The sequence below is a fragment of the Rhagoletis pomonella genome, unplaced genomic scaffold (assembly GCF_013731165.1).
Source record: "Rhagoletis pomonella isolate Grant_MI unplaced genomic scaffold, Rhpom_1.0 Rhpom_scaffold_00003, whole genome shotgun sequence".
Taxonomy (NCBI): Eukaryota; Metazoa; Arthropoda; class Insecta; order Diptera; family Tephritidae; genus Rhagoletis; species Rhagoletis pomonella.
The window spans coordinates 71638416-71663063 of record NW_023458557.1 but is presented as its reverse complement, the minus strand read 5'-3'; the positions used below and the strand labels follow the sequence as shown (position 1 = coordinate 71663063).

At 36.0% G+C, this 24648-nt stretch overlaps 1 protein-coding gene across 10 annotated transcripts in view; it reads right to left on the bottom strand.

Annotated features, from left to right (window-relative positions):
- Positions 1 to 490: 490 nt before the first annotated feature.
- Positions 491 to 24648, bottom strand: part of LOC118735468 (serine-rich adhesin for platelets) — a 25412-nt gene continuing 1254 nt past the window's right edge. For 4 of the 10 annotated variants that reach the window (XM_036465235.1, XM_036465233.1, XM_036465241.1 and 1 more), the window contains exons 2-10: positions 20608 to 20651; positions 19929 to 20533; positions 19679 to 19848; positions 19473 to 19617; positions 19210 to 19397; positions 19016 to 19120; positions 18761 to 18917; positions 18582 to 18691; positions 491 to 5075 (exon numbers count right to left, since the gene is read on the bottom strand). In XM_036465235.1, the coding sequence (XP_036321128.1) occupies positions 1458 to 5075; positions 18582 to 18691; positions 18761 to 18917; positions 19016 to 19120; positions 19210 to 19397; positions 19473 to 19617; positions 19679 to 19848; positions 19929 to 20028 (4593 nt within the window). In that variant the 5' untranslated portion in view covers positions 20029 to 20533; positions 20608 to 20651 and the 3' untranslated portion in view covers positions 491 to 1457. The other 6 variants (XM_036465242.1, XM_036465239.1, XM_036465236.1 and 3 more) reach the window with 6 other exon arrangements.

The following is a 24648-nucleotide window of genomic DNA, read 5'->3' as shown; positions in this document are numbered from 1 at the left end:
TTAAAAATTACTTGTTTTAATTACAATATGATCAAGAATGATCGAAAAATAAAAATCATAAAATATCGATCAAGAATGATCGCAAATGATTAAAAAAGTTCACAAAACTTTCGAAATATAAATATCGTTAAATAACGATGAAATATGATGTAAAACAATTACTACGAATAACTTATTAGAGAGTTCACAAGGTGTTGTATACTGTCGTGTAGTTGAAGGTCGTATTTTCCTAATTGTGAAACTTTACGGTCTACAACTACACGACAGTATACAACATCTTGTGAATTCCCTAAATGATTTTTATTATAAACTTGATAGCCGTTATGATCCCTGGTTAAAACTACTATAAACGCTGTATCTTTCTATGTATGTAAGTGCAACGTTATGTGGTAGGTGTGTAGTAGACAAATAATTAAAAACTATTGTTTTCAAACCGTCACATAAGATAATTTAAAATTATTTTTAAAATTGGGTTATGTATATATTTTTATTTATTTTTATTTTTTTTTGAATATGTAATATATTTTTATGCCTGTACAAAGTTTTAACTGAAAGTTGCGCTAACAAACGTGTTCTATTTGGTTGATTTTCGGTTAAACCGACTTCTATTTTTTATAAAATACAGTTTTGATAAGAAATTATTTTTCTTCGTTTGTCACTTCGTTCGAATGTGGGTTATCGATAGTGAATAGGTTTTAGTACTGGTATAGTGTTTCATTTGAAATATTTTCTGCTCTGCCATTTTAAATATTTGGCAACCTAAAAAGCTACTTTCATTACGTTACTAATTATTTATGTTTTAATATTAAAAAAATAATAATCATAATAATAAGGGCACAAAAACGTATGCAAATGTATCCGTTCTGTGCCTACAATATTTGTTATTTATACGAGAAGTCGTATGAGATCTTGATACACGTATGTAGTGTGTAAGAATGAATATAAAATTTGTGGCGCAAACGACTGCGACGCTGGCGGTCGGACGCATACATGTAGAGCATAGAGTGCCACTAATATATAAGAAGCCAAATACAGCACAATTCTAAAACTATTTGGACGCACTGACGCTCTATAATAGCAGTTACAAATAAACGCAAACGCAAAATATTTGCCGCTGTGATGGCGTATAGCAAAAAAAAGTGATAGTGAGAAAAGACAGTGAAGCAATTGACTCTCAAACAGATTTAAAACTAAGCTTGTTTGGCAGGCGAAAGAATTCTATGAAAGCAAATATACGAATATTTACTGTATATGTACTTACATACATATTAAATTCAAGCTTCATTTTCATGGTATAGTAATAATAAATACGCTCTATATCACAGCGACAAATAATTTTTAGCGCACTGCTAACTAGAGCATTCGTTCACACCCCAACATATTTCACCCGTTAGCTGTTTTTCAAATACATACATTCGAAAAAAAAATTTTCAATACAACCGCGTAACAGTGCACTGTCATTGCTCAGCGGTGTGCTCGGCGGCATCTGCGGCATCGGCGGCATCGTTCGTTGTCACAGTTGCGCTTGCGGAAGCTGGATGGGCTGTAGACGCCGCTGATTTTGTTGCGGACACCGCCTCCACCGTCTCAAGCTTTACATTTGCAACACCACATTGAGTCGATAGCCGGCATTTTTCAAGCGTCATACATGCAAACGCATCAACATTTTGATCGCTATCAGTGGCTGCTGCACGCACATCATTCGCTTTAGGACAATCACTACTATAAGCTATATGGGCAAGATCGTCTTGCATATTTGGAAATGTGAATGGGTAGTGTGATGTGATTGCTTTAATGCCGCCTCCGTCAATTTCAACCGCACCACCCGCACTAACCAGCGTGGGCGTGTAATAGATGCTCGACGCAGTTGTAGCACCATCTTCATCACAATCCTCATCGACTTCATCGATTTTCGTATCTAACATATAACTGTTTAATAACGGTGCTTGACATTTGTTGATCATTGCCTGCTCCTCACGCTTCTTCTCATTTTTTTCGTCCAGCTGCTCGTCGGTTGTTACAATGGTTACATTTGCGCCAACCGTTATGTCACTAGCGTTTATATCATTTGCTTCGCCAGCATCTTTTTCATTGACTTCGACTTCGGCTTCGCCATCATCAGCGTCTGTGTCATGTGTCCTTTCCTCGGTGACATTGAAACCAATCGCATGCGTTTTAGCTGGTTTGGCTGCAACCACAACAACATTCAGTTGATGTAACTGTTGTTGATGCTGATGTTGTTGCTGCTCTGGCATGTGTGCACTTGCAATTCGTAGCATGTGCAGTTCGCCGCGCTTTAATGCGCGCAAATTTGAATTCCGCTCGTTGAAGCTGGTGGCATAGTGAAGCTCGTGTGATACACTGTAAGCGCTTGAACTGCCAATATCGACTAGTGAACGCGGACTTTTACATGGCGAGTTATTAAAGCTTAGCTGATTATCACAATTTGATGAGTAAAAATCCTCAAAAGCGTCACTACTACCGCTGCCGCCACCACTGTGACCAACAGCACCAACGCCGCTACCACCGCCTACAGTCGACAAACTGCCATTCGAAGCAGTCATCGACTCGGACAATGATATTTTTGTGCGTCCGCCACCACCACCACTGCCGCCGCCATCGCCCTCACCGCCACCGACCACATCGATGTTAACAGCAGCAGCGACAGCCGCTAGTGTCCCACCTTTGAGCACGCCTTCGACATCTCCATAAATATCACAACTTTCCATTTGTGCAGCTTCTTCACCTCCATCAATAATGCAATTTTCACTAATAAACTCTGATGTTGCCAGCAGTGGTCGCTGCTTTGGCAAAGACGACACCGGCGTGCCCGTTGTCGATGACATGGACATCTTGTGACTGCGACTACTTACGCTACAATTACTGTTGCGTCTAATAGAAGTCGTATGTTGTACAACATTCTCGCAAAATTCTACAGGATTTGCGCGAAAATGATTCTGCAACCAATGCGATAATTTTTTTGTATTATTTTTCAGTTTATTTTTCAGTTTGCGACGCGAAGTGCTTGCCAAACCGCTGCAACCACTCGTCGCCGGGGAACAGCTCAACGCTAGTACTGCCCCATCAGTTGTAGCTGGATTGGCTTTAGCTACAGCAATGGCTGCTGAGCTAACCACGCCCAAATCACGCATTTTCTTGCCACCAAGTTTATGTTGAAATAATAGCGGCTTGTGTGTCCACGAGCTGACCACGCTGCTGACATTGCTCATGGGGCTTGTTTTGTTACTGCTGACAGCGGCGCCATCAGTTTTTTTGGGCGACGACATTGATACCTGAACTAAGACTTTGTCTCTACTGGGTGGCGGAACTAATTTTGGGTACTGTGAATCAACGCTATGCAAACCTTCCGTCGCACCAATGGGGTTAGGTATTAGAGCTGCTAGCTTACCGTCAAAGGCATTACCTGTTGCAGTATTATTTGACCTAAACTCAGTATTAGACCTATTTTTCAAATCTATAGATTTAAGAACTTTTTCTATACCGCCATTTGATTTAGAAGCAGTGCAACTCGATCGTCGCTCGTTGGTGATAATCGATTCGATTTCTTTCAACTTTTCCGTATTTTGGACATTGTCACATTCACATTTTAAATTGCGATTAATTTCATCATCATCACAACAATAACTACAAGTATAACTACCACTATTACTGTTTATATTCATATAAAATGTAGAAGGTAGTTGAGAAATGGGAGTGGAAATCAATTTGGAGTGAGTAGTAGCAGTGGTAAAGGGTATAGTACTTGTAGTAGTAATAGTAATAGTATTGTTAGCTGTAGGAGGTTTGGAAGGCGCTAATAGTGTAGATGACTGTAATGCTTTGTAGGCAATTGTGTGTGACATTTTTGGATGGCACTCACCGGACTCCCAGTCTTCTTCTTCACAATCTTGATCACCAGCCGATGTCGGTACCGACGACGATGCGGACGATGTGGTTGATGCAGACGACGATGATTGGCTGTTAATGCTGCTTTTGCTACTGTTGCCACTAATGCGACCGTTCATCACCTCACCACCGCCACCACCGCCGCAACCGCCAACTGCACCATTACTTTGCGCTGCTGCTGCTATGTTTCCTTTATCCACTTGCCTGCTATTACTGTTGTTATTGGTGGTGTTGCCAACCAGTTGCAATGCTGATGATGCTTGTTGGTGTTGCAATATATTTTTTTGGCCACCAGTAAACGCTGCTGCTGCAGATGGCGTCATAAACTTCGCCGCATTGCTTTGTTGTTGTATTGCCGTTGCCAGCTTAAAAGAGTTGATCGCTGTTGAAGGTGCAGTTACTGTCGCTAGCGTGGCCTTAGCTACATTTGGTGTTGTGGTTGTTGTTGTCAGTAAGGACTTCATTACCTCATGCTCCTGCATTTGTTGTAAATATTGTTGTTTATCCGCCGCAGGCATAATATTTTCCAAATTCACATAAGTGTGTTGTGGTGGTTGTTGTTGTGTGGGTAATGCACAAGCAACTGTAGTAGTAGCAGCGGTTATTCGGCCACCAAATGGTGTAACGTCTGCATCACAATTGTAGCTATCACAACCAACACCACCGCCGCCGCTGCTGCCTCCAGTTATGTTTTTCGCAGCGCCGACATATTGTTGTTTATAGCTAACGGAAATCCGTTGCTTTTGTTGCTGTTGCTGAAGCGCATATTGATACGGCGGAAGCTGCTGCATAAATTGCGTACCGGCGTAGGCGCCCTCAAGGCAGGAATAATCTGCAGCATTTGCTGCATCACCCATGCTCGTGTCGCCGATACTTCCACTGCCACCACTACCACCAATTAGTGGTCCACCAAAGCTGCTTACCGAAGCGGACGCTGATGAGGAGGACTTTTGATCACAAATATAGTTCAGATCGCTACCACTGCTGCTGTTCTGTGGCAGCTGGCAGTTGCTGCTGCTACTGCTATCGCCTCCACCGCCACTGTATTGATGCGATAGGCGAGCATTTTGAGACTTTCTTTGATTATTGCTAATTTGGCTAGCGATGCTGCTGACATTGGCTTGCAAGCCGGGCCGCATTGAACTTTCCGTATAGAAAACAAGTTGCACCTAAACGGAAAGAAAAGCCAACAATTAGTGTCCATTTGAAAAGGGATTTTTTTACGGTTGAAAGTTGCTTCAAAATTTAAATGGAAAGGACTTATTACCCAACTCGAATAAAAATGTATTAAAAATCAATAAAGAAGTCTGTGTTCGGGCGGACCTGAAATTTTCTATACCCAGCGAACGTACATATCTATAAATTAAAGCTTCTTTGGTTTTTCACGAAAATTTATGTTTTTGTGATTTAACTATAATTTCTGGCGATACTTCTAACTATGAAATCCAATGGTAGTATCTAATAGCAAGCGATTTATAAGCCTGAATCGGTTTATAGGGAATTCCACGTGGAAAAATATTCCCAAATAATTATAAAGCAAAAAAAAAAAACAATTTTTTGCATTTTATTTTTGTTGTTAAATCTTGGGAACGATTGATTTACATCGGATTGGCGATAAGGCTGAATATGATCGATGCCAGCTAAATCAGCCTTATACAACCCGAACCTTGTATTCCTTTCTACGAATAATGATTTCACTTAATATTTACGATATGCTGAAGTAAATAACACAACCCCCATCTTTGTGCTTGGACGGGCTCTAAACGCAAGCCTCATGGGCGACTACACACTCGGGGTTTGGATAGCGACTATGTGTAGAAACCTAATTGAACAGCAAATGAAACAAACTTTTTAACAAAAGCACGTCCGATAGCTTGCAGAGACGTTAAACCGTTTAACATGTCCTCTCGGGTTGATATAATGGTTGTACTTCCGTATGACATAAAAAAAAATTTAACTAAGCATAATTTTCATATCGTACTGATTTACAACAGTTGAACAGCCTGAAGGGACATATAAAATATGAAAGCATATGATTTGGCTTATTTAATATTTTGTAAGGCATTTTTTTTAAGAAAAAGGAATGTAGTAGAAAAGTTGAATTTAATAATTTTGTATTCATCGTACGCCCTGTCACACCAATTAAAAAATGTTCAGAATTGCACGTTTTCAGGAGATACACATATTTTTCTGCTAGGAAAGATTTATATTATATGTACGGCAGGATTTCTCCCAAGGACATCGAAAAAATTAATTAATGGAAAAAGCATAGTGGATATGAAGGGGTGTATTACAAGGCTGCAAAACTATATGTTTTTTAGTCGAATAATTTGTGCATGTCCTGAAAATTTGCAATTTTAGACCATTTTTTAATTAAATTTTTATATTCAACTTTTTTAACAAATTCTTTTCCTCCTTTACAAAATGCATTTCATAATATTAAAGAAACAAAATAAAGTGTTTTAGTGTTTGACTTGTCCTCTCGGGTTGATTAAAGATAAATGTGGCAGTATTAATTAGAAAATTTGAAAAATATCCTTTGAAATTGTTATACTTTAGTATCCTTATATATGTATATTAATAAGATTTAAATTAAACTAAGATTCTTCCAATCTCGCTTAAAAATTAAAAATCTTTAAGGATAATATTTTTAAAGGACATTTTTGATATGTTCCAGAAGGATAATTGACAACAAAAGTTTTAGTTAATCTTGTTCCGAATTCTTCTTTCATTTGATACCCATATCTCCGTATTTTGTGTAAACTTTTGGAAATATATTATAATTTATGGTCCTTTGGAAAAAATCCTGACTACCAGGTAAAAAACCAAAAACACAGATTTACTAAATATTATGTCCTAATACTGTAGGGAGTATAGTAATACCGTCTTACAAGGAAGTAAAATGAGTAAATTAACAAAACACGCGAACTGCAACAAGCTTATTCTGATAACTTTGACTGCAAGTCAATTTGCAAATTTGAAGTGGCTACGAATTACCGTTTATTTTTTAGAATTTTTTTTTGTCGCATTGGCTTCCATATAATGAATAAACTCAATTTATTTGTATATGGGTGTTTCCATACAGCCGTACGCGACATTCGTACGCTTATAGAGTAGCGTAAATCTATCAAAAATAGAAGTTACTGAAAAAAAAGATTACGGTTATGTTGCAACCAAAGGGTACTATGTTTGAGAAAAAAATAAGCAGCCTCGAAACTTTGGTGTGGAAAATATCCGTTCAAAACCAGGTGATAACGTACGCGACAAAAAAAGAAGTGGTTTTAAGGCACATATACATATATGCGAGTCTGCGAATCATGGAAGTATTTCTTTTCTTTAAATATTCCTAAACTAAGCTAAACAAGTAAGAAAGTCTAAGTTCGGGCGGAGCCGAACATTAAATACCCGGCGCAAGTATTAAATATATGTTTTCCTCCTTTCCGAAAGCTACCGCTACACGATAAGCCGGGGTGTATACATTTTAAGTAAATTAGCGTCCTTGAATTTCGAAATATTGAAATTTCAAGCATTTCTGTAATTTACCGTTATATGAAAAGCGGCCTCAATTTTAGTCCGATTTCAACAATTTTCAACGGTTTGCTTTTATGTGGCAAGCACAATAACCATACCGAGCTTGGTGCAAATTGCTAGAACGGTTAGCGAGATACATATATGTGATCACAAGTGGGCGGTGCTACGCCCATTTTCCAAAATTTTGTCGTAAACGTATTTCTTGGCAAAGAATTGTTGCAACCATCAATTTTGAATAAATTAGCTTCAATATTTACTGATTTATCGAAGATTTTGTATTTCTCGAAATTACCGTTATATGGGATGTGGGCGTGGTTATTGTCCGATTTTAGAAATTTTCGGCCATTTGGTATGCTGTACCAGGACCAACAACTGCGCCAAGTTTGGAAGAAATTGGTGTAGCGGTTACCAAGATATACACATGTAACCATAAGTGGGCGTGGCTACGCCCATTTGCCAAAATTTTGTAATATTCTTATTTTTCGTCTAAAACTCATTGCAAATATCAATTTTGAGTGAATTATCTTCAGTAGTTACTAAAATATCGCACTTTTCGTATTTCTTAAAATTACCGTTATATGGGAGGTAGGCGTGGTTATTATCCGATTTCGCCCATTTTCAATACCATCCGTCCCACGCCCAAAAGAAGTTCACGTACCAAGTTTCGTTAAGATATCTCAATTTTTACTCGAGTTATCGTGTGCACAGACGGATGTATTTGATTGAAATTTTCGTACTTACAATAACGTATGCCACAAACTTTAAAGGGTAATAAAATTTGTTTTACTTCGGTTGGAAAGAAAATTTTACTGTATATCTTTAACTGGAAGAATTATAATCTGCATTACCTGCGACTGCCAATATACAAATGACATACACAAACATTGTTTTTGCATAACGTACGCGACATTAGAATACTATCAGAAGCAAATCAAAAAATTACCGTTAACCGAGCTCTAACTTCTCCTTTTTTCATTTTTATAGTTAGTTGTTATTGCAAATTTGATTTTAATATGTAATTGTAATGTTTCAAATCTCTTAATTTAGTTAATAGGAAAGAGAAAATAGTTCATTTCATTAGAGAAAACTGAGTCGATATTGCAATAAGCTGAAATACTTCTATAATATAAAAATTCGAGTATTTTACTCTTATTAATTCGTCTTAAAAACCCTTTTCAGTTCTGGTTGACATTTTCATGGAAACACCCATATGGAAGAAATCCCCAACACCTTTGGCGAAAAAAATTCTAAAAAATCAACGGTAACTTTTAGCCACTTGAAACTTGCACACTATCAGACTAAAATTGAAGGGACTAAAAAACTGTGTACTCAAAAAAATCCTAACACTTCCGAGAAAAAAGTTTGAAATTTAGGTGAAAATTTGTTGAACTTTTTTGTAGTTTTCTACAAATTGTTACACATGGGTTTGTATGGGGTTTGTCAGAGAATGAACTGTATTTTAATTGAAAATTATTAAAAATAACTGTATAAACATAAGTGGCACACAATATCACTTTGAAATGGCGTTCTATAGATATGACCGATACTGTACATATACATATTGGAAAAAATTTACTATTTTTCAGTGAAATTGTATTCGGAAAAACCATTTTTCATAGTATTGAAATATACTCCTCGAAAGAAAAAAAAATTAGATCACTTTCCATCTTTTCCTAACAATCCGCACCGGATCCGGTAATTAGAGAATAAGCGAAAAGTTTGCTCTCAAAAATGGAACAAAGTCCAGAAGTACGGGAACGCAAAAAACCACATTTCGTGCCCACAATTTTAAAAACGGCAGCTTCATGTTGTCTTTGTCACTTAAATGCAAATCCTTGGAAACTGAATTTTGGTTTCACAATTTAAATTATATAAAGATTGAAAATACACCAACAAGCCATTCACTATTCCTTAAAGACACCAAGTAAATGCAGACAACATGTAAACACAAAACAGCTGATATGCACTTTGACTCTTTATCCATTTTTACCCGGAGAAAAAGTCCGGGCTGTATAGGGCAGGAAGAAGCAGACACTTACGAACCAATGCGTTCGAATTTTCGCTCTCCATTACCCATTTAGTTGAGTACGGGAATGATTTCTGGACTGTTTTGGGCACCCGCGGAATCCCGCGTTGCGTACGGGAATGAACCTATAAACGGTAAAACTAAGAGTTTAAAAGATTTTTGATTGTATTTTTGAAATCAACGAAATTTTCAGATTTTTTATACCGAAAGGTTAAATAGTAAGTCAGGAGATGACCTGTATTTTCGGCCCAGAACAATTGAACAGTCGCGTTGAAACGATGGACGGATGAACCACAGGCGAAATTGAATGTGGAATTTCGAAAGCCCAATTCTTAGCAGAGCAACAAACCCGCCGCTAGATAAAGTTAACTCTGATGATTATACGATTATTTCAACAGGATAAAACATCGACAGCCTTTAAGGCGTAATTATGAACTAGCTCTCTGATCTTGCTAACTTCGCCACTGCCAGAAATCTCGACATCTCTGGAGCGAAATCCATATCCATACGTATCCTTCTCAGTGCAGGCCTCAGCCACCTTTGAAAAATTAGGTGCCAGGAGCAAAGACCTAAAATCGCTAGCCGGCAGCAGATAAAGAGATTTTGCTCACAGCTAACAAAGCGGTGGGCTGGTCGGTGATAAACTACGTAGCGCCAGTAGTGGAGAAACTAAAAGCTGCCACCTCATGTCGTCTGAGGCATCTCCACGAAGAAAGCCAATTGCTGACAATGAGGAGACCTACTTCCTTCTATTGAAGCAAGTCTTCGTGGAATGTCAACCAATCCAACAATGATCTGCTTCGAAACGGATACCAGATGCACCCTAGCACACCTCCGTTCTCGAGCTGTCTGGGAAGAGGAAAGAAACCCTATGTATATAGGTGAACTCTTTCCTAGAGATGCGTACGTGACTTACGACGTCAGCCACCCACACGCGATTATTCGAAAACTTTCCTCGCGTGTTCGTGAGTGACGTCGTGAGTCACGTGCGCATCTCTACTTCCTGCCGGTCCTAAGGCAAAGAATACCCTATGCATGCACAGATGTGTTCATTTGGGTGAATCACACCCCATTCAAAAAAAAAACGGCTACTGCTTTTCCATGGGAATTATAAAATTTAGCATATTTTGTGATTTTTGCCAAAATATTTCGGAAAAATATTGATATTTACCTAAGCTATAACTATAACGAATTGAAAATAACTCCAAAAATTGCACTGTTTTGGTTCCGTTGATAAAATGTTCAAATATTCTTATGCAGACCTATTAACTATCTGAGGTAACTTTTGGAAAAAATATTTTTGAAAACATATTTAATTTCGATTTTGGGAGGTCTTTTCAAATGGGTCCATCTCACGTAAATCTTAACATTTTTCTGAAATATTTTGGCAGAAGTATTTAAATTAAATATAATAAATTTTATAATTCCGGAGTAAAAACCGCGACTTTTTTATGTGAGGTACTCTAATGTACATGTGAGAAAAAACAGCTAGCTGGCGTATTTCGTTGTTGGTTTTGGAATCCATATACGTAAACCAAGGCGAATTTATATAAGGTGGTGTCGATTCAACAAATACAACAATTACTTGCATTTTGTTTTTTTGCTTTTAGCGAACCATTGTCAAATTTCAGCTATTCTTCTTCGAATGAAAAAGTGCGACAGAAAATACAAACACTCTCACGTTTTCACTCATTCACTAGCGAAATACAAAATAATAGATTTAGATTTAGATTTATTATAATGATTTTAAATTTGAAATAACTTATTAGAACTGCAAATGTATCGGAAGAAAGCAAATACTCATTTACTAATGTTTTCAAATTGCTTTGGGGAAACTTTTAATTTATATGATTTTCATGTTTTCTGTTTCATGCTTTTGTATGTAAACAAAATTTCGATCAGCTGTACTAAAAACTTGCAAGTTTTTCCTACTTTTGCCTTCCCGTACTTTTGCTAACATTTCTCTCTTTGAGAGAGAACAGATAAAAATGTATTACGAGTTTTGCTGCTGAGTTTTCTGCTGGAAGAATACGCGAATACGCCTAGTTTCTATATGCAAAATTATAACTTTAGAAACCATCTACATACATTTGTGCTCCTCGATGCGATTTAATAAAATTATATTTTAAAAAATTGCTGCATCTTTTAGGCGCATCAATATTATATACAAATAGAACCTGCTTCATAGACATGTAATTTTTAAGAGCTATTAAGGAGCCAAAAACCGGAATCCCGGACAAATACGTGAGATTAAAAGAAATAGAGAACATTTGGCGTCCCGTATGAAATAAATAAATTACCAGGACAATTGACGAAAGAGGACTGTCCCGTATAATACAGGACGGATGGTCACCGTAGTATTTCATAATCGGTCGACGCAAAAATACGTTGGATTAATCTACTTTCAGTATATACCCGAATATCGATTCTATAAGAACTGATGCAATTTAATAATTGTGGAGGAAGATGAGAAAGCAGGTACTACTAACTAACCAGCGCAGCGTCGCGACGTACCAACTTACAACTTTTGTGGCATAAGGTGCTCAACTATGTAGACAACAAGTAAATGTGTAAGTATTTGTAGGATGTGCCTAAAAAAAACTTTACATGGCTCTTGTCCGAGTATAAAAAACGCTGTTTCGGATGTATTAGCCATTTTCTAAATCGAATTTACTTATATGAAAATATTGTCAATTTTAGTAATTTTTAATTGAAATTAAGAAATTTCAAGGCTCTTGCCGGTACCGAAATCTTCAACGTACAGATTTCTAATTTTGCACCGTTTTTCTTGACCCCAATACACAACTTTCCCGCTTCTCCCACTTTTGTATATTTCGAGCCGCCCTAGTGCCGATATCATGCACTTTCTAGAAGCCGTACCAATGTACTGCAGGTCCCAGATGGTGTGGGAATAACCGGACTAACAAAACCTCGCTCAGCTACTACTGACAGGACGCCTATTTGGCCCTATTTTAGTGCAAAACGCACCAGATTTTTTTTTTTTTATTGGCACGATTACTTTTTGAATGGAATGGATCATTAATCTTTTAAATATTAAAACATAAATAAAATTTTTAGTTATAGATGCAGATATATATTTTAAAATAAGATATTTCGATTGGTGTTATCAGTTTGGAATATCTCCTTTAATTTCCGAGATATTGAGCAAAAATTATCGTTAATTTAGTACAAATTTGTATCACAATTTGTCGAATGTTATAAAAAGTGCCTGCAAAGTTATTGTCAAATGTAGGTTAGGTTAAGTTGATGTGGTAGTCGTTACACTGACCAACTCGCTTGCAGGTCGCCTTGCTATCCGAGAAGATACTAGTCGTAGTCTTCGTTACGGCATGTGTATTAACGTAAACAGCCAACTCTTTTATAGCTAGAACTTCTATCTGATAGACGCTGCAACGGTCCGAAATTCGGGAGGATAAATCCAGTCCTAGTTCTTTAGAAAAAACCACGTAACCAACCCTATTGTCTAGCTTGGGTCAATCCGTGTGAAAATTTATATACCCCCTTCTCCACGGTCTTGGTCTTTGCCACTCTCTTCTTGACGGGGTGTTCGTCTTAAAGAGCCTGTCAAAGAAGGGTTTGCCGAACCGCCGATCTTTCCATAGCGCCATACTTTTTAGACTGAGCGCCGAAGCGGCGGCCGATTAAAGCCAATATGGATTACGGGGTGTTAATCCCCATCTTATTTCGACCGCTTGTTTGCATGTGTATAAAGCAACCTTGCACTATGGTCTGGCAGCTACTAATTGTTGGCCAAAAAAAATCTGCCTTATCCTGAGTTTCACACGAAAATTTGTATTCCGCTCATAATAAATACATGGAAACAAAAAGGGAAAAATGAACCAGTTCGGAGAAAATGAAACTGATGATAAGGCTGATTATTTTCTGAAAGAGTTCTCCCGTTGAGATATCAGCTGTTAAAGTTGACATTTCTACAAAAAGTTTCCAATTTTTTCTTTCGTAGTCAGCATTTTTATTTAACGTACTGTATCAAGATTTTTTGTAACCAGTACTCTGCAAATAAGGAAAAAAGGAGGACGAAAACTTTATAAGTCACAACAAAGGCTGTGTAAGAGCCTTAAATTAGTAAGCAGTCCGCGAAGTAGATATTCAGGGTAAACCTTTAGCCAAAGGCTTATAAACAAAAAAGCAATACGTGGTCTTGACGGGTTGCAATGCAAAAAGAAAAAGGAAATAATCTAAGTGCTACTAGTATAGCACACAGAAACAGAAATTATCTTTTTCGACGAGATTATTTCATAATCCCAAAGATATTGAAAATTACGTAGCTAAAATGTCATATATCTCCAGAGCTAAGACAAGTATTAAATGGTTCCAAAAAGTTTCTCTCGCGATGGGGTTAGGCGCGATTCGCAAAAGTCAAGCATCAAATTAAATTTTTCAATAAAAGGGCCAAAAACTTCGAATATTATCTTAGTATCGCATTTATAGGCCATCTGATCTTAATGCAGTGCAAATATCTGGAAATGGAAAAAGCGAGAAATTCGTAAAGCTAGTGAAAAAAATTTTTCCCCGGGTTTTATCTCAGCGGAAATTTTGCCCCAATCTTCTTTATACTTTGACTCATCGGATAAGAGAGTTTGGGGCTGTATGACAAGCAAACTAGGTAACATAAATAACATGACCTTGGATAATTTCAAAAAGGATTTAACAAAAGTATGGGACAAAATATTAAACGAACTCGACCTGCGAAAACCTTCTCACATGTTTAAAGGAAGTCCTGCAAATCAAGAGGACGAGGATTGAAATTAACGCTTAAAATATGTCGTAAATAGTTTATATTTTTATGAATGAATCATTAATTAATCGATTAAAGCTAATCACATCGTAATTCAAAAAACTAAGTGCGACAGTTATTATTTTACACGATGTAAATGAGTTCGTGGTAAAAAGAAAAAAATTATAAAATTTGATATCCATATAATGGATCCGCCATTTTAAAATCTAAAAATCTGGCATTGGATTCGAAATCAGCGACCTCGAAAACCCCCCTTATATAAAAAATTTTGATGAAAAGAAAAATTATAAAATTTGGTCGCCATATTCGATACGCCATTTTGAATTTAAAAAATCTGACATCCAATTCGAAACCAGCGACCACAAAAACCCCCAAACACCAGGTTTCAAATCAAAGTGGTTACCCCTGGACTTTTGGCTATCAAATAGTAGTCGGCAGACCATAGTGCGTCGGCCTTCGTAACTCTTTCCAAAATATTAAGTTTTCACGAAAGCGTCCTATCTAATATCAGACCCAGATATTTAACATTCTCCTTTAAAGCAATATCCACACCTTTGAAAATTAGCGTGGAGACTGCAGGGAGCATGTGCTTCCTTGCGAAGAGAATTACTTCATTTTTATCGGCATTTATTCTGAGTCCCCTACTCTCTGTCCAACTTCTAAGCGTGGCCCTTTAGGATATATGTGGAGACAAATGTAGAATACGACAAAATTTTACTAAAGAAAATGCTTCGTAAACTAAAAAGCAATTAAGAACAAAAATAAAATAATTTAAGAAATTCGAAAACTAGTAACATTCTCAGAGACTTGCGAGAAAAGCAATCGTCGCGTTTTTGAGAAATTGCAGTCCAAACTTCAATCGCGATCTCCCCAAAAAAATCTGCCAATCTTTTAACCAGGCGACGATATGTATGTACTATGCCTTATTTACATTATTCCAGTAGCAAACCTTTTATGCCTTATTTACATTAGTCCAGTATCCTCACTGCATCGCCACTGTAGTGTTCATTTCAGTGGTTTTTAAATAACAAAATTGATGTACAGAGTCGTAGTTTCAGACCACTGGATGAGCATGCTACTGGAATACTGTAAACGGGGCATTGCTGTTTTGTATTTCCTAGTTGCTAAATTGCAAAAACTGTTCTCTTCCGAAATAATTTCTTGTATTTTGGACATAAATTGGAGTAATATTCTTAACTCAGGGGATGTGAGTGAATGTTTTGAAACTTTCCTACTCCAACTAACTGATATTTTCTCTCTCAAGCCCTGTTGTTGTTGTAGCAGCATACAAATTCCCCAAAGACTTTTTGGGGAGTGTTGCTGGAGTGACAGTCCTTGGCCAGATATAAATCTGGGTCGTTCCGGTTACGTAGGCCCGACTGTCGTGGGAACGCCTCAAGCCCTCTTTAATTCTGCCTAGGATTCATAAATCGCTTTGGTTTCTAATAAGCCCAAAAATTTTAGAAACAAAAGAAACAAGTATCATAATCTATATAAACTTAATAATTACATCATGAATCTAAAAGAAAAATATCTTAATTTCATAAAAAATTGAATTTTCTTGACAATTTCGTTTACAGCAAATACATCGTTTTACTCTAATATACCAACCTGAATGAGCTTAAATGACATTAGCTTTCAATCATTAGCTAATCGAGTAAAATTTTCAACTGAATCTTTCAAATCTCACTTTGCCGTTGATGGAGATATTGCTTATACATACGCCCATTTGCCTCGGTGTATCACAATGTTTTAGACTTTGAGTCACTCTCCATAACCGAATCAGATCTTATGATTGCTATTTCTAGCCAAATTCGTCTTTAAAATATATTATTGTGTCTTTGTCTTTGTGCTTATTTTGTGAAACATTTCAATTCTTCTATTAGCATAGCTCTATGTATTATTTTCAATCTTGCTTTATCTACTGGTATGTTTTATGGCAGCAAAAATGATTGGGTGGTTCACAAGGTGTCGTACTTGTCGTATTGTTGTATGTTGTAAAGTTTTTAACGGCTAAATAAATGTTTAGAGGACTTCAAATCACCACCAACTATTTTTTAATTGTGTGAAATTTCATAATAAAACTTTTATGTTACCTTGCGAATTCCTTAAATATAGTTTTAGCCTTTAAAAGTTTATGACATACAACAGCACGACAGTATACAACACCATGTGAACTCCCAAGATGTAACAATCTATAGATCTCTTTCTAAGTAAGCGGTTTGCTCTAAACTCTTCGAAAAGTTGGTTAGCTTTAAACATTAAAAAATGTTTCCCTTTGACCATATCTATTCCTTCATCATACAACATCTTAAATAATCGGCTCAACACTTTTAAAGACTTCATCGACTTAGGCTGTTAAAAACTTAGCTTTTCTGTGTAGATATGTGAATTATTTTAGAAACTCTATACCAGGTAATTTTACTTTACAAATTCATTTAACCTTGAATTTGCAGTTGAATTGAAAGAGTACAAAATTCATTCTATTTGCTGTTCAACCTCTTAACTTATCTTAGCCCCTTCCATCTTATAAGGCTCGTTGCAGGCTTAGCAATCTGAACTCGCTAGAAAATAGCAGAACTGCCAGTAACTAATGTTTGTTTTCCATCCGACCTCTGGTAGCATTGACCCCCTGGCCTTCCGGGCCTGGGTACTGCTTAATGGTCCTTGTCTTAATTGACAAGTTTTTTGTATTACGTATTGCAACAAACGTCGAAACCTAGCAGCTATTCCATTACTATATTTTGGTGAGAAACCTATCAAATTCGTGCCAAAAGTAACTACCCTGGGGTTTATTATTAATACCGGTTTTAAATGCATTGACCGTGTGAATTCAACAGCAAGCAAAGTCTATTACACTAGAAGGAACGTTCCCACGACAGTCGGGTCTACGTAACCGGAACGACCCAGACTTACATATACCTGGCCAAGGACTGTCAATCCACCAACACTCCCCAAAAACTCTTTGGGGAATTTGTATGCTGCTACAACAACAACAACACTAGAAGGAATTTACGGATGTCTGCTCCATTCACACTAATTGAATCAGACGTAAACTCGCAATCCAACTCATTATGCCAATTATCTGTTATTCTGAGGTAATCTATAGCAGGTAAGATTCCAAATAAGCTCACAAAATAGATGTAGTATTTAACCAGATTAAGCGCTATGTGTTTGGACTACCAAAATATGAGCATATTTTTGCTTGAAGAACGCGCCTACTTAACTACGAAATTCCTGAATATCTTAATACTTGAAATTGTAGATTTCTTTTTCATCTCATGACGATTAAGGCATCCAAATATTGTTTAAAAAACTAGCGTTCTCCAAAACACCTCGAGTAAACGACTTGGCTGTTCCCACGTTTACCTATTATTTGTCAATGCCATCCGCATCTGGAACTCTATTCCATCTCATATTCGCAGTAGTTTAAACAAAAGCAACTCTAAAATGTTCTGCATGCGAAGTAGCCTAACTTCAGTCCCTGAGATGTGTTCACTATGTACTTATTTAATTAAGTGTTATTATATGTCCCGGAATTGAAAAACTCACTTGAAAATAATACTTTCTTTGTTACTTATCTAATGTTACTTATATTTAGTTTTAAACAAATTTCATCGTTTAAGTTATACTATGTATATGTACTGTTATGAATATTTTGCTGCACTATGAAAGATATTTATTGAGCTAATGGTTCGATTAATATAATTAAATAAAAAATTATATATTGTATTTGTTGAAATTTTTCTAATCCAACTTAAAATATGTCCTGAGATATCCTTGCACAGTTAAAAATTAATGTAAACTTTTTAACTTTTGATTCAATATACATATCGTCACCTGAAAAAGCAAAAGCTGCAACCCACATCGCCACTGAAATGCAAATAGTCGTAACTTATAATTTTTTTTTTCCATTTCAGGTGACGATATGTATATAAATATTCAACACCGGTCCACTATATGAACTAGATAACTTATACTACAATAAATTTCAGAAACGTATATTATTTAAAAACTGGCTTTGTATTAAAAGTAAACTAGTAATTTTTAGCAAAAACAAAACCGACTTCAACTCCCATATAAAAAAAAAAATATATATATATATATCTCATGATCCGCTGATCGGATCTTAACCAGATTAGTATGGGACCACCTCTGAGACACTACCTTTCCGATGCAAAAAGTATTATCGAAATCGGTTGATGTGGTCCAAAGTTATGCGGTAACATACATAAAAAAAAAAAAAAAATATTCCGACGAACTGATAACCTCCTCCTTTTTTGGAAGTCGGTTAAAAAATAATAATTAAAAAAACTGTAATGAAATAATCTATGTATTTACCTTAAAGCCTTCGGAAAAGCTTTTGTGCTCTTTGTCTTTGTGTGCATCATCTATTTCACATTTATTAAGCGTGTACACGAGTTTCGCTTCCTCCCCTTCTTCTTCAATGACTGTAAATTTAAGGAATTCATTACAATTCTTGTTTAAATACAAGAACTAAGTAAAATATGCTGACATACCAGAATCATCACGAACAAAATATGTATTAAACCAGAAATGAAATAATTTCTTTTTATGTGTAAGCTCCACTTTAATGTCACCAGCCACGCATAGCGAATGATTTTTTAGATCCAATGTGTAACTTTTTCGAAAATCGATTGGCAATCCCAGCAAAGGCTAAGAAAAACCCAAGAAACAATTACAAAAAAATGCACATTGAGTTTAAGATTTAATTCGGATTTCTCTTAAAAATTGTATACAAACTTTACACATACCATTACTTTAACCGAACATCCATTATCTTCCAACACGGAAATTGAGCAATGCACTGTGCCATGACTATGCAACAAATTAGCCTCAGTAAAACGAATTTCACAAAACTGAAATGTGTTTTAAAAAATTGTGAATTGAGTCAGTTTAGAAGAAAAAATATATGTATACATATATACTTCAAACTGTTTCAACTTACCTGCAGAATACGCTTTTCATATGTTACACCAGATCGTATTAATTTTGCGAAATACTGTACATACCGTCTTTGCGATGGAATCGTTACACCTTTGCGATCCTTTGTGCGCTTTTCAGCATAGCATTCTAGAGCATCTTCGGCAGTTTGCTGTTGTCCGCTATACAGCAGATAGCAACAAATCATTGTACCTAAATATGAACATAATTTATACATTAGTTTACTTTATGCTTTAAATTATGTAGGTATGAGTTAAAATGTTTTACCAGTTCTGCCTTTGCCCGCCTTACAGTGTACAGCAGCCACATTTTGGCTATCTGCTTTTAGCCAAGTATCGACATCCGCACAAAATCTTTGTATCAATTCTATCGTTGGTGGGTTATGATCCTCAAATGGATAAACAGCAACTCTCTGTAGTAAAAAATTAATTAAATTAGTAATATATATGTGTTCATAAATTTTTGCAGCTTACTCCATGAAATTTATTGCTATCATAGCTACGCTCAAGGCAGAGATTATAAATTTTATAATGATTCTGATGAATTTCCTGGAGAAATTTGTAAACATCTTCCAATCGATTTCGAAATATACTCTCTATATTGTCTGCCGGATAACCCATTGCAATTATATTGTCGCATATATCTAAAGAATAAGTGTAAATTTGCATTGGAGGTATTTAGGATGAAGAATTAGCATCAGTAATAAACGAAATACAAACTTACAGGCCAAGTCTAAATTATATCCATTCTCCTTGTAGCGTATACGCTGCTTGCTGACAACATTCCGCAAAACGTTCGTCATGACGGAAAGCGTATTTGCCATCTTAAGCTTAAACTTATGAAAATTGATGCCACTTGATGCGGCACCACAAATCCTTTCGGATTCCTTTAACTTCGCCGTGACCGTCACGAAGCTTTTCTATTATTAAAGGACTTGTGAATTTTCAATACTATTCAAATATTTTGTTGTTTTTGTTGTTGGTGCGGTTTCAGATATTGCTCTCTCTCCCTATTAATATGCTATTGGGGCGCTTATTAACAAATGTCATCGGCCTATTTAAACATATATACTTATATCATTCGTTATTTTTTATAGTTGATTTAAAACGATGGGATATCATAAGTGTAAGTTATCATTGATTGGATTTATCGTATGCCGTTACCAAATTTGTTCATAAAGGCGTTTTCATTGATTTATAAAACTAATGCTTGACGTGTTGTAGACTGTCAAACCCTCGGAGTGCAGTTCTCTTTAAATCTGTGTGTATTTGTCTCCTTGCTGCTCCAATACTCCAATTCAGTGGAGCAGTTCTTTGGAACAACGAACGCTGGAAGATGAAAAATTATATATATGTATATATAAATTGTTTAAATGCTCAAAAAATAACTTTTTAGACTTTACCTAAAGGAGCTAACACGTATTTCTAGAAGCAAATCCATTTTATACTGAAAATACAAGATTAATTATTGCAAATATTAGTATTGGAAAACTATAAGTACACTATAGTTATATTCGTGTCTTAAATGGGAGTTAAAGCCATGCTTTAACAGCAGTTTGCCCTTAGCCTCTTGACGTGGTCTGACAAATGCAGAATATATTCGTAAGTTTAACGCCCGACTGCAGATAAAAAAAATCGTGGTAGGAGACACATTTGTAAGTTTATCGCCCAATTGCCGATGAAAAAATTATTGACGGAAATGTTGCTGTTTGATTATTGCCTACGGAGTAATGGCCGTAGTAAAACTAGAATTTTAATATCTTGAAAACGAAATAAGAACCTAATGATTAAAATCTGACGATATACATATGTGCAAAGGTATGTATGTGTGTAGCTATTCCCAACTCTTACATCCTCATACTTGATGGTAGGGCTGACATTTATTAACTAAGCATATTTAGCACCCTTGTATCAAATCAATACGAACTTTCCGGTATTAGTGGAGTATCATTACTAGCCGCCTCTTTATTATCTGCAGCTTCAAATACCTTTACTAAATCAAACATGAAAGAAAAAAAAAATGGCACACACTGGAATGAACTAATAACTTTTATCTGTGTATCCTGAATAGGTTGGATATGAAATCTCAAGACATTGTAACAATCTGCACCTCCTACAATTGAAATGCTGGTATTTTGCAAATATTTCAGCTGTCTAAATCACGATATAGATTTTGATAGCACTTGCAGCAGCAAACCTCTATCTACTTCATTTTCTTTCCAAGACCCAATGTCAGCCCAAAGAACCTTGTAGGGATTAGCTTGTGCTTCACTTATGCCTTGGAACTATACAGCTAAATGTTATGACTGGACAGGAATTAATTCTTGGGAGTTCTGATGCACTCGTGTACAAAATTGAAACCATCAGTAGAACAAACCAACGAATTAAAAACCGATCGTAGAAGAAAATTGCACTAATCTGCTATACTCACGGACAAACCAATGAAGCAAACGAACGAATTGAAGTAGAAGAAAGGAATTAGAAAATCTGCGAGAATCGCAGATATGTGTATGAAGTCGAGTCGGAACAGCGGAGTTGCCCATCTAGTTCGAAATGTTCTTCTTTCCCCAATAAACACTTTTTTTTACCGACATAAGCCTTTTTCTGACAGGACGCACCGATTCCAAATACCTTAATTGAAACCGAACAAGTAACACGGGATTGGACAAGTTGAGTCAAGTGTTTGGTTATGGAACGTTCAGATCAATATGCACAGCCTACTTTATATTGTAGACGTATTTTGTAAACTGATTTGTTTTAAACATAAATTCCAAAGATAGCTTTAAAGTATTGTACATAATTTATATAAAAACCTACTTTTTCACCTTAGGTACTTGCCGATTTCTTCCACCTACTATGCGTATGGCGCTCCTCTTTCGTTCTCCAAAAATTTCTTTTATGTACACTTCGCAGTTATTACATTTCTTCATTCTCCTCTATTCTACTGTACACAGTCTTGCACGCACATGATGTACGTGCGATGGGGTAAAACCATGGTTGCCATTTTCGCCGAAATGTACCATTTTTGGAACATTTTTTCCAGTTTGGTACACTGGTACATACCTTTCAGATTTGGTACGTTTTTGATATCTGGTACAAGATAATTGTTGCTGACATCATATAAGTACCTATTTAATAATCTGACACAGGTAATTAGAAAGTATTGCACTATAAATATCCATAAATAGCCACTTGGGCGTTCCTTGGCATTTCAGCTGCGTTTCATAGTACATCATATGAAGCAAAATCAAAGGCCATGGCAATAAACCATATTTCTAATATAATTAGTGCATGTATCAAAAGTGAATGCAGAGCTATAAGGCAGAAGAAGTTATGAGACAGTAGGCAACGCTTTTTGGCTTTTTTTTTGTTCATCTACGTGGTGGCGGCAACATTGCCTCTAGATTGCAGGTAACCATAATACTGATTGAGAAATGGTGCTCTGAAAAAGGTCTATCAATAATTGCACTGAAGTCTACCATCGTCAACTCCACCAAAAGCGACTAAACCAACAGGGCTTAGTTCCAATTGGAAATTTCGAATATTTAGTCATCGCTGAGGGGATATCTAGAGTAAACATCAAGGCTTGTGGACAACTGAAAGACTGTATTGGTTATTTAATTAAGCACGCATAACAGGATAATGGTAGCCCTTTGGTTGGTACCGGGACATGGGGGTTATTATGGCAATGAATACGTTGATCGAGTTTATTCGCTCAACTAAGAATAATAAAAAACTGTTCGTCCATGTTGGTTTATAGAGAATTTTTCTTAAGGTAGGTCTGTTAACGCGAATACGCAAAAAGTTTGTTAACTATATCACCAACGTTTATTTTTAAAATGTTTGAATAATTAAATCTATAACTAAAATATATTTCGGCAAATTTTTTACATACATTATATTTTTACTGGAAAGTGGCAACCGTGGGTAGAACCGTAAAAACATTATTGCCATATCATATTTATTTTCATTTTAAGTATTACCCGCACAATGAAGTGAAAATAAAAAATTATAAAAATATGCCTGTATAACTGCATTCAACATCGGAATAAATATTTGTGATAATTACTATATAAAATACTTATTAAATAAAAGTTGGGTGTCCCAAACCATTAAATATTATAAGGTAAGGCTTACAAAATGTAATAAAAGCTATTTTTGGTTATTTACAGCAAAAAAAAAATCAACAATAAAAAAAAACTAACAATTTTAATGTATTAAAAGTTACGAAAATAACGTTTTAAAATTTGTAAATATTTTCGTTGGTATATAAAACTGACTGTTCTATTTCAAATCAACATGAAATCTAGCTCAATTTCCTATTTTAGTTCTGCGTGAAACTTTGATTTTCCGTTTCCCTAAAGCTTGCTACAGCAAAGAATTCCATTTGTATTCTTTTGGACGCTCACACACATCTGTCAAAACTTGTCGTTCAATGTGAATGCTTTGCGTACGCACACAGTTGAGTATGAGCTTGAAAAAAGGGGATATTATGCATCTTCGTGAATATTCTCGAAGTATAAAACTGCTGTTATACATGCATTTGTATTGGTTTCGTTCCTGAAATTTTCTGCTTAAAACTGTCCAAAAGCAAAATTGCTCAGAGGAAAAGATAGAAAAACATAAAATTACAGGAACGCTTCGGGAAAAAAACTGGTTCTCGGAAATACATCGTAGACGCAATTTTTTGGGTTGGGCCATTAAGCCGGATATGTTTTAGGAAACCAAGACCATAATTTCCTAACTTTTAAATTAAAGTATTATTTTAAAATTTTACATTGCAAGACAACGGGCCGTATGAATAAAAAATAAGCGATTTCTTTTTCTAAAAATTTCAGACCTTTTCCTCGATTTTACAAAAAAAAATTTAATAGGCATCAAATGTTAAGAAAAAGCAATTCCTTAATTTTTATTCAGCCGACTCAATGTTGCAATTTAAATACCTAAGGTGCGGTTAAACGTGGCAATAAAGCGCTTTTTCAAAAGTCTACTTTCCAGTGTAAACAGCCAGAAAGTCCTTTTTGTAGATTTGCAGAAATCACTTTCGGAAATAAAGATTGCAAGGTGTAACTGCAACTCTGCAATTATCCTTCCTTAATTTTTATTCAGCCGACTCAATGTTGCAATTTAAATACTTAAGGTGCGGTTAAACATGGCAATAAAGCGGTTTTTTAATTTTTGTATGACCATAAAAGTGTTTCGTAACATAGGTGAAAGTGGGCTTGTCTGCATTCACCGTGTAAACAGAGTAAAAGTAGTAACGGAAAGTTGATTTTCAGAAAGAAAAATTGCTTTCGAAAGCCACTTTACATGCAGAGTGTAACTGTTCCTGCAATCTCTTTTGGAAGTTTTTGTGTTTGACAGACTTATGAAAAGGACTTGCTTGACTTGCGTCTAAAGGCTCTGTTATGCATACTTGGCATTGCATGCACTGCTATACCATT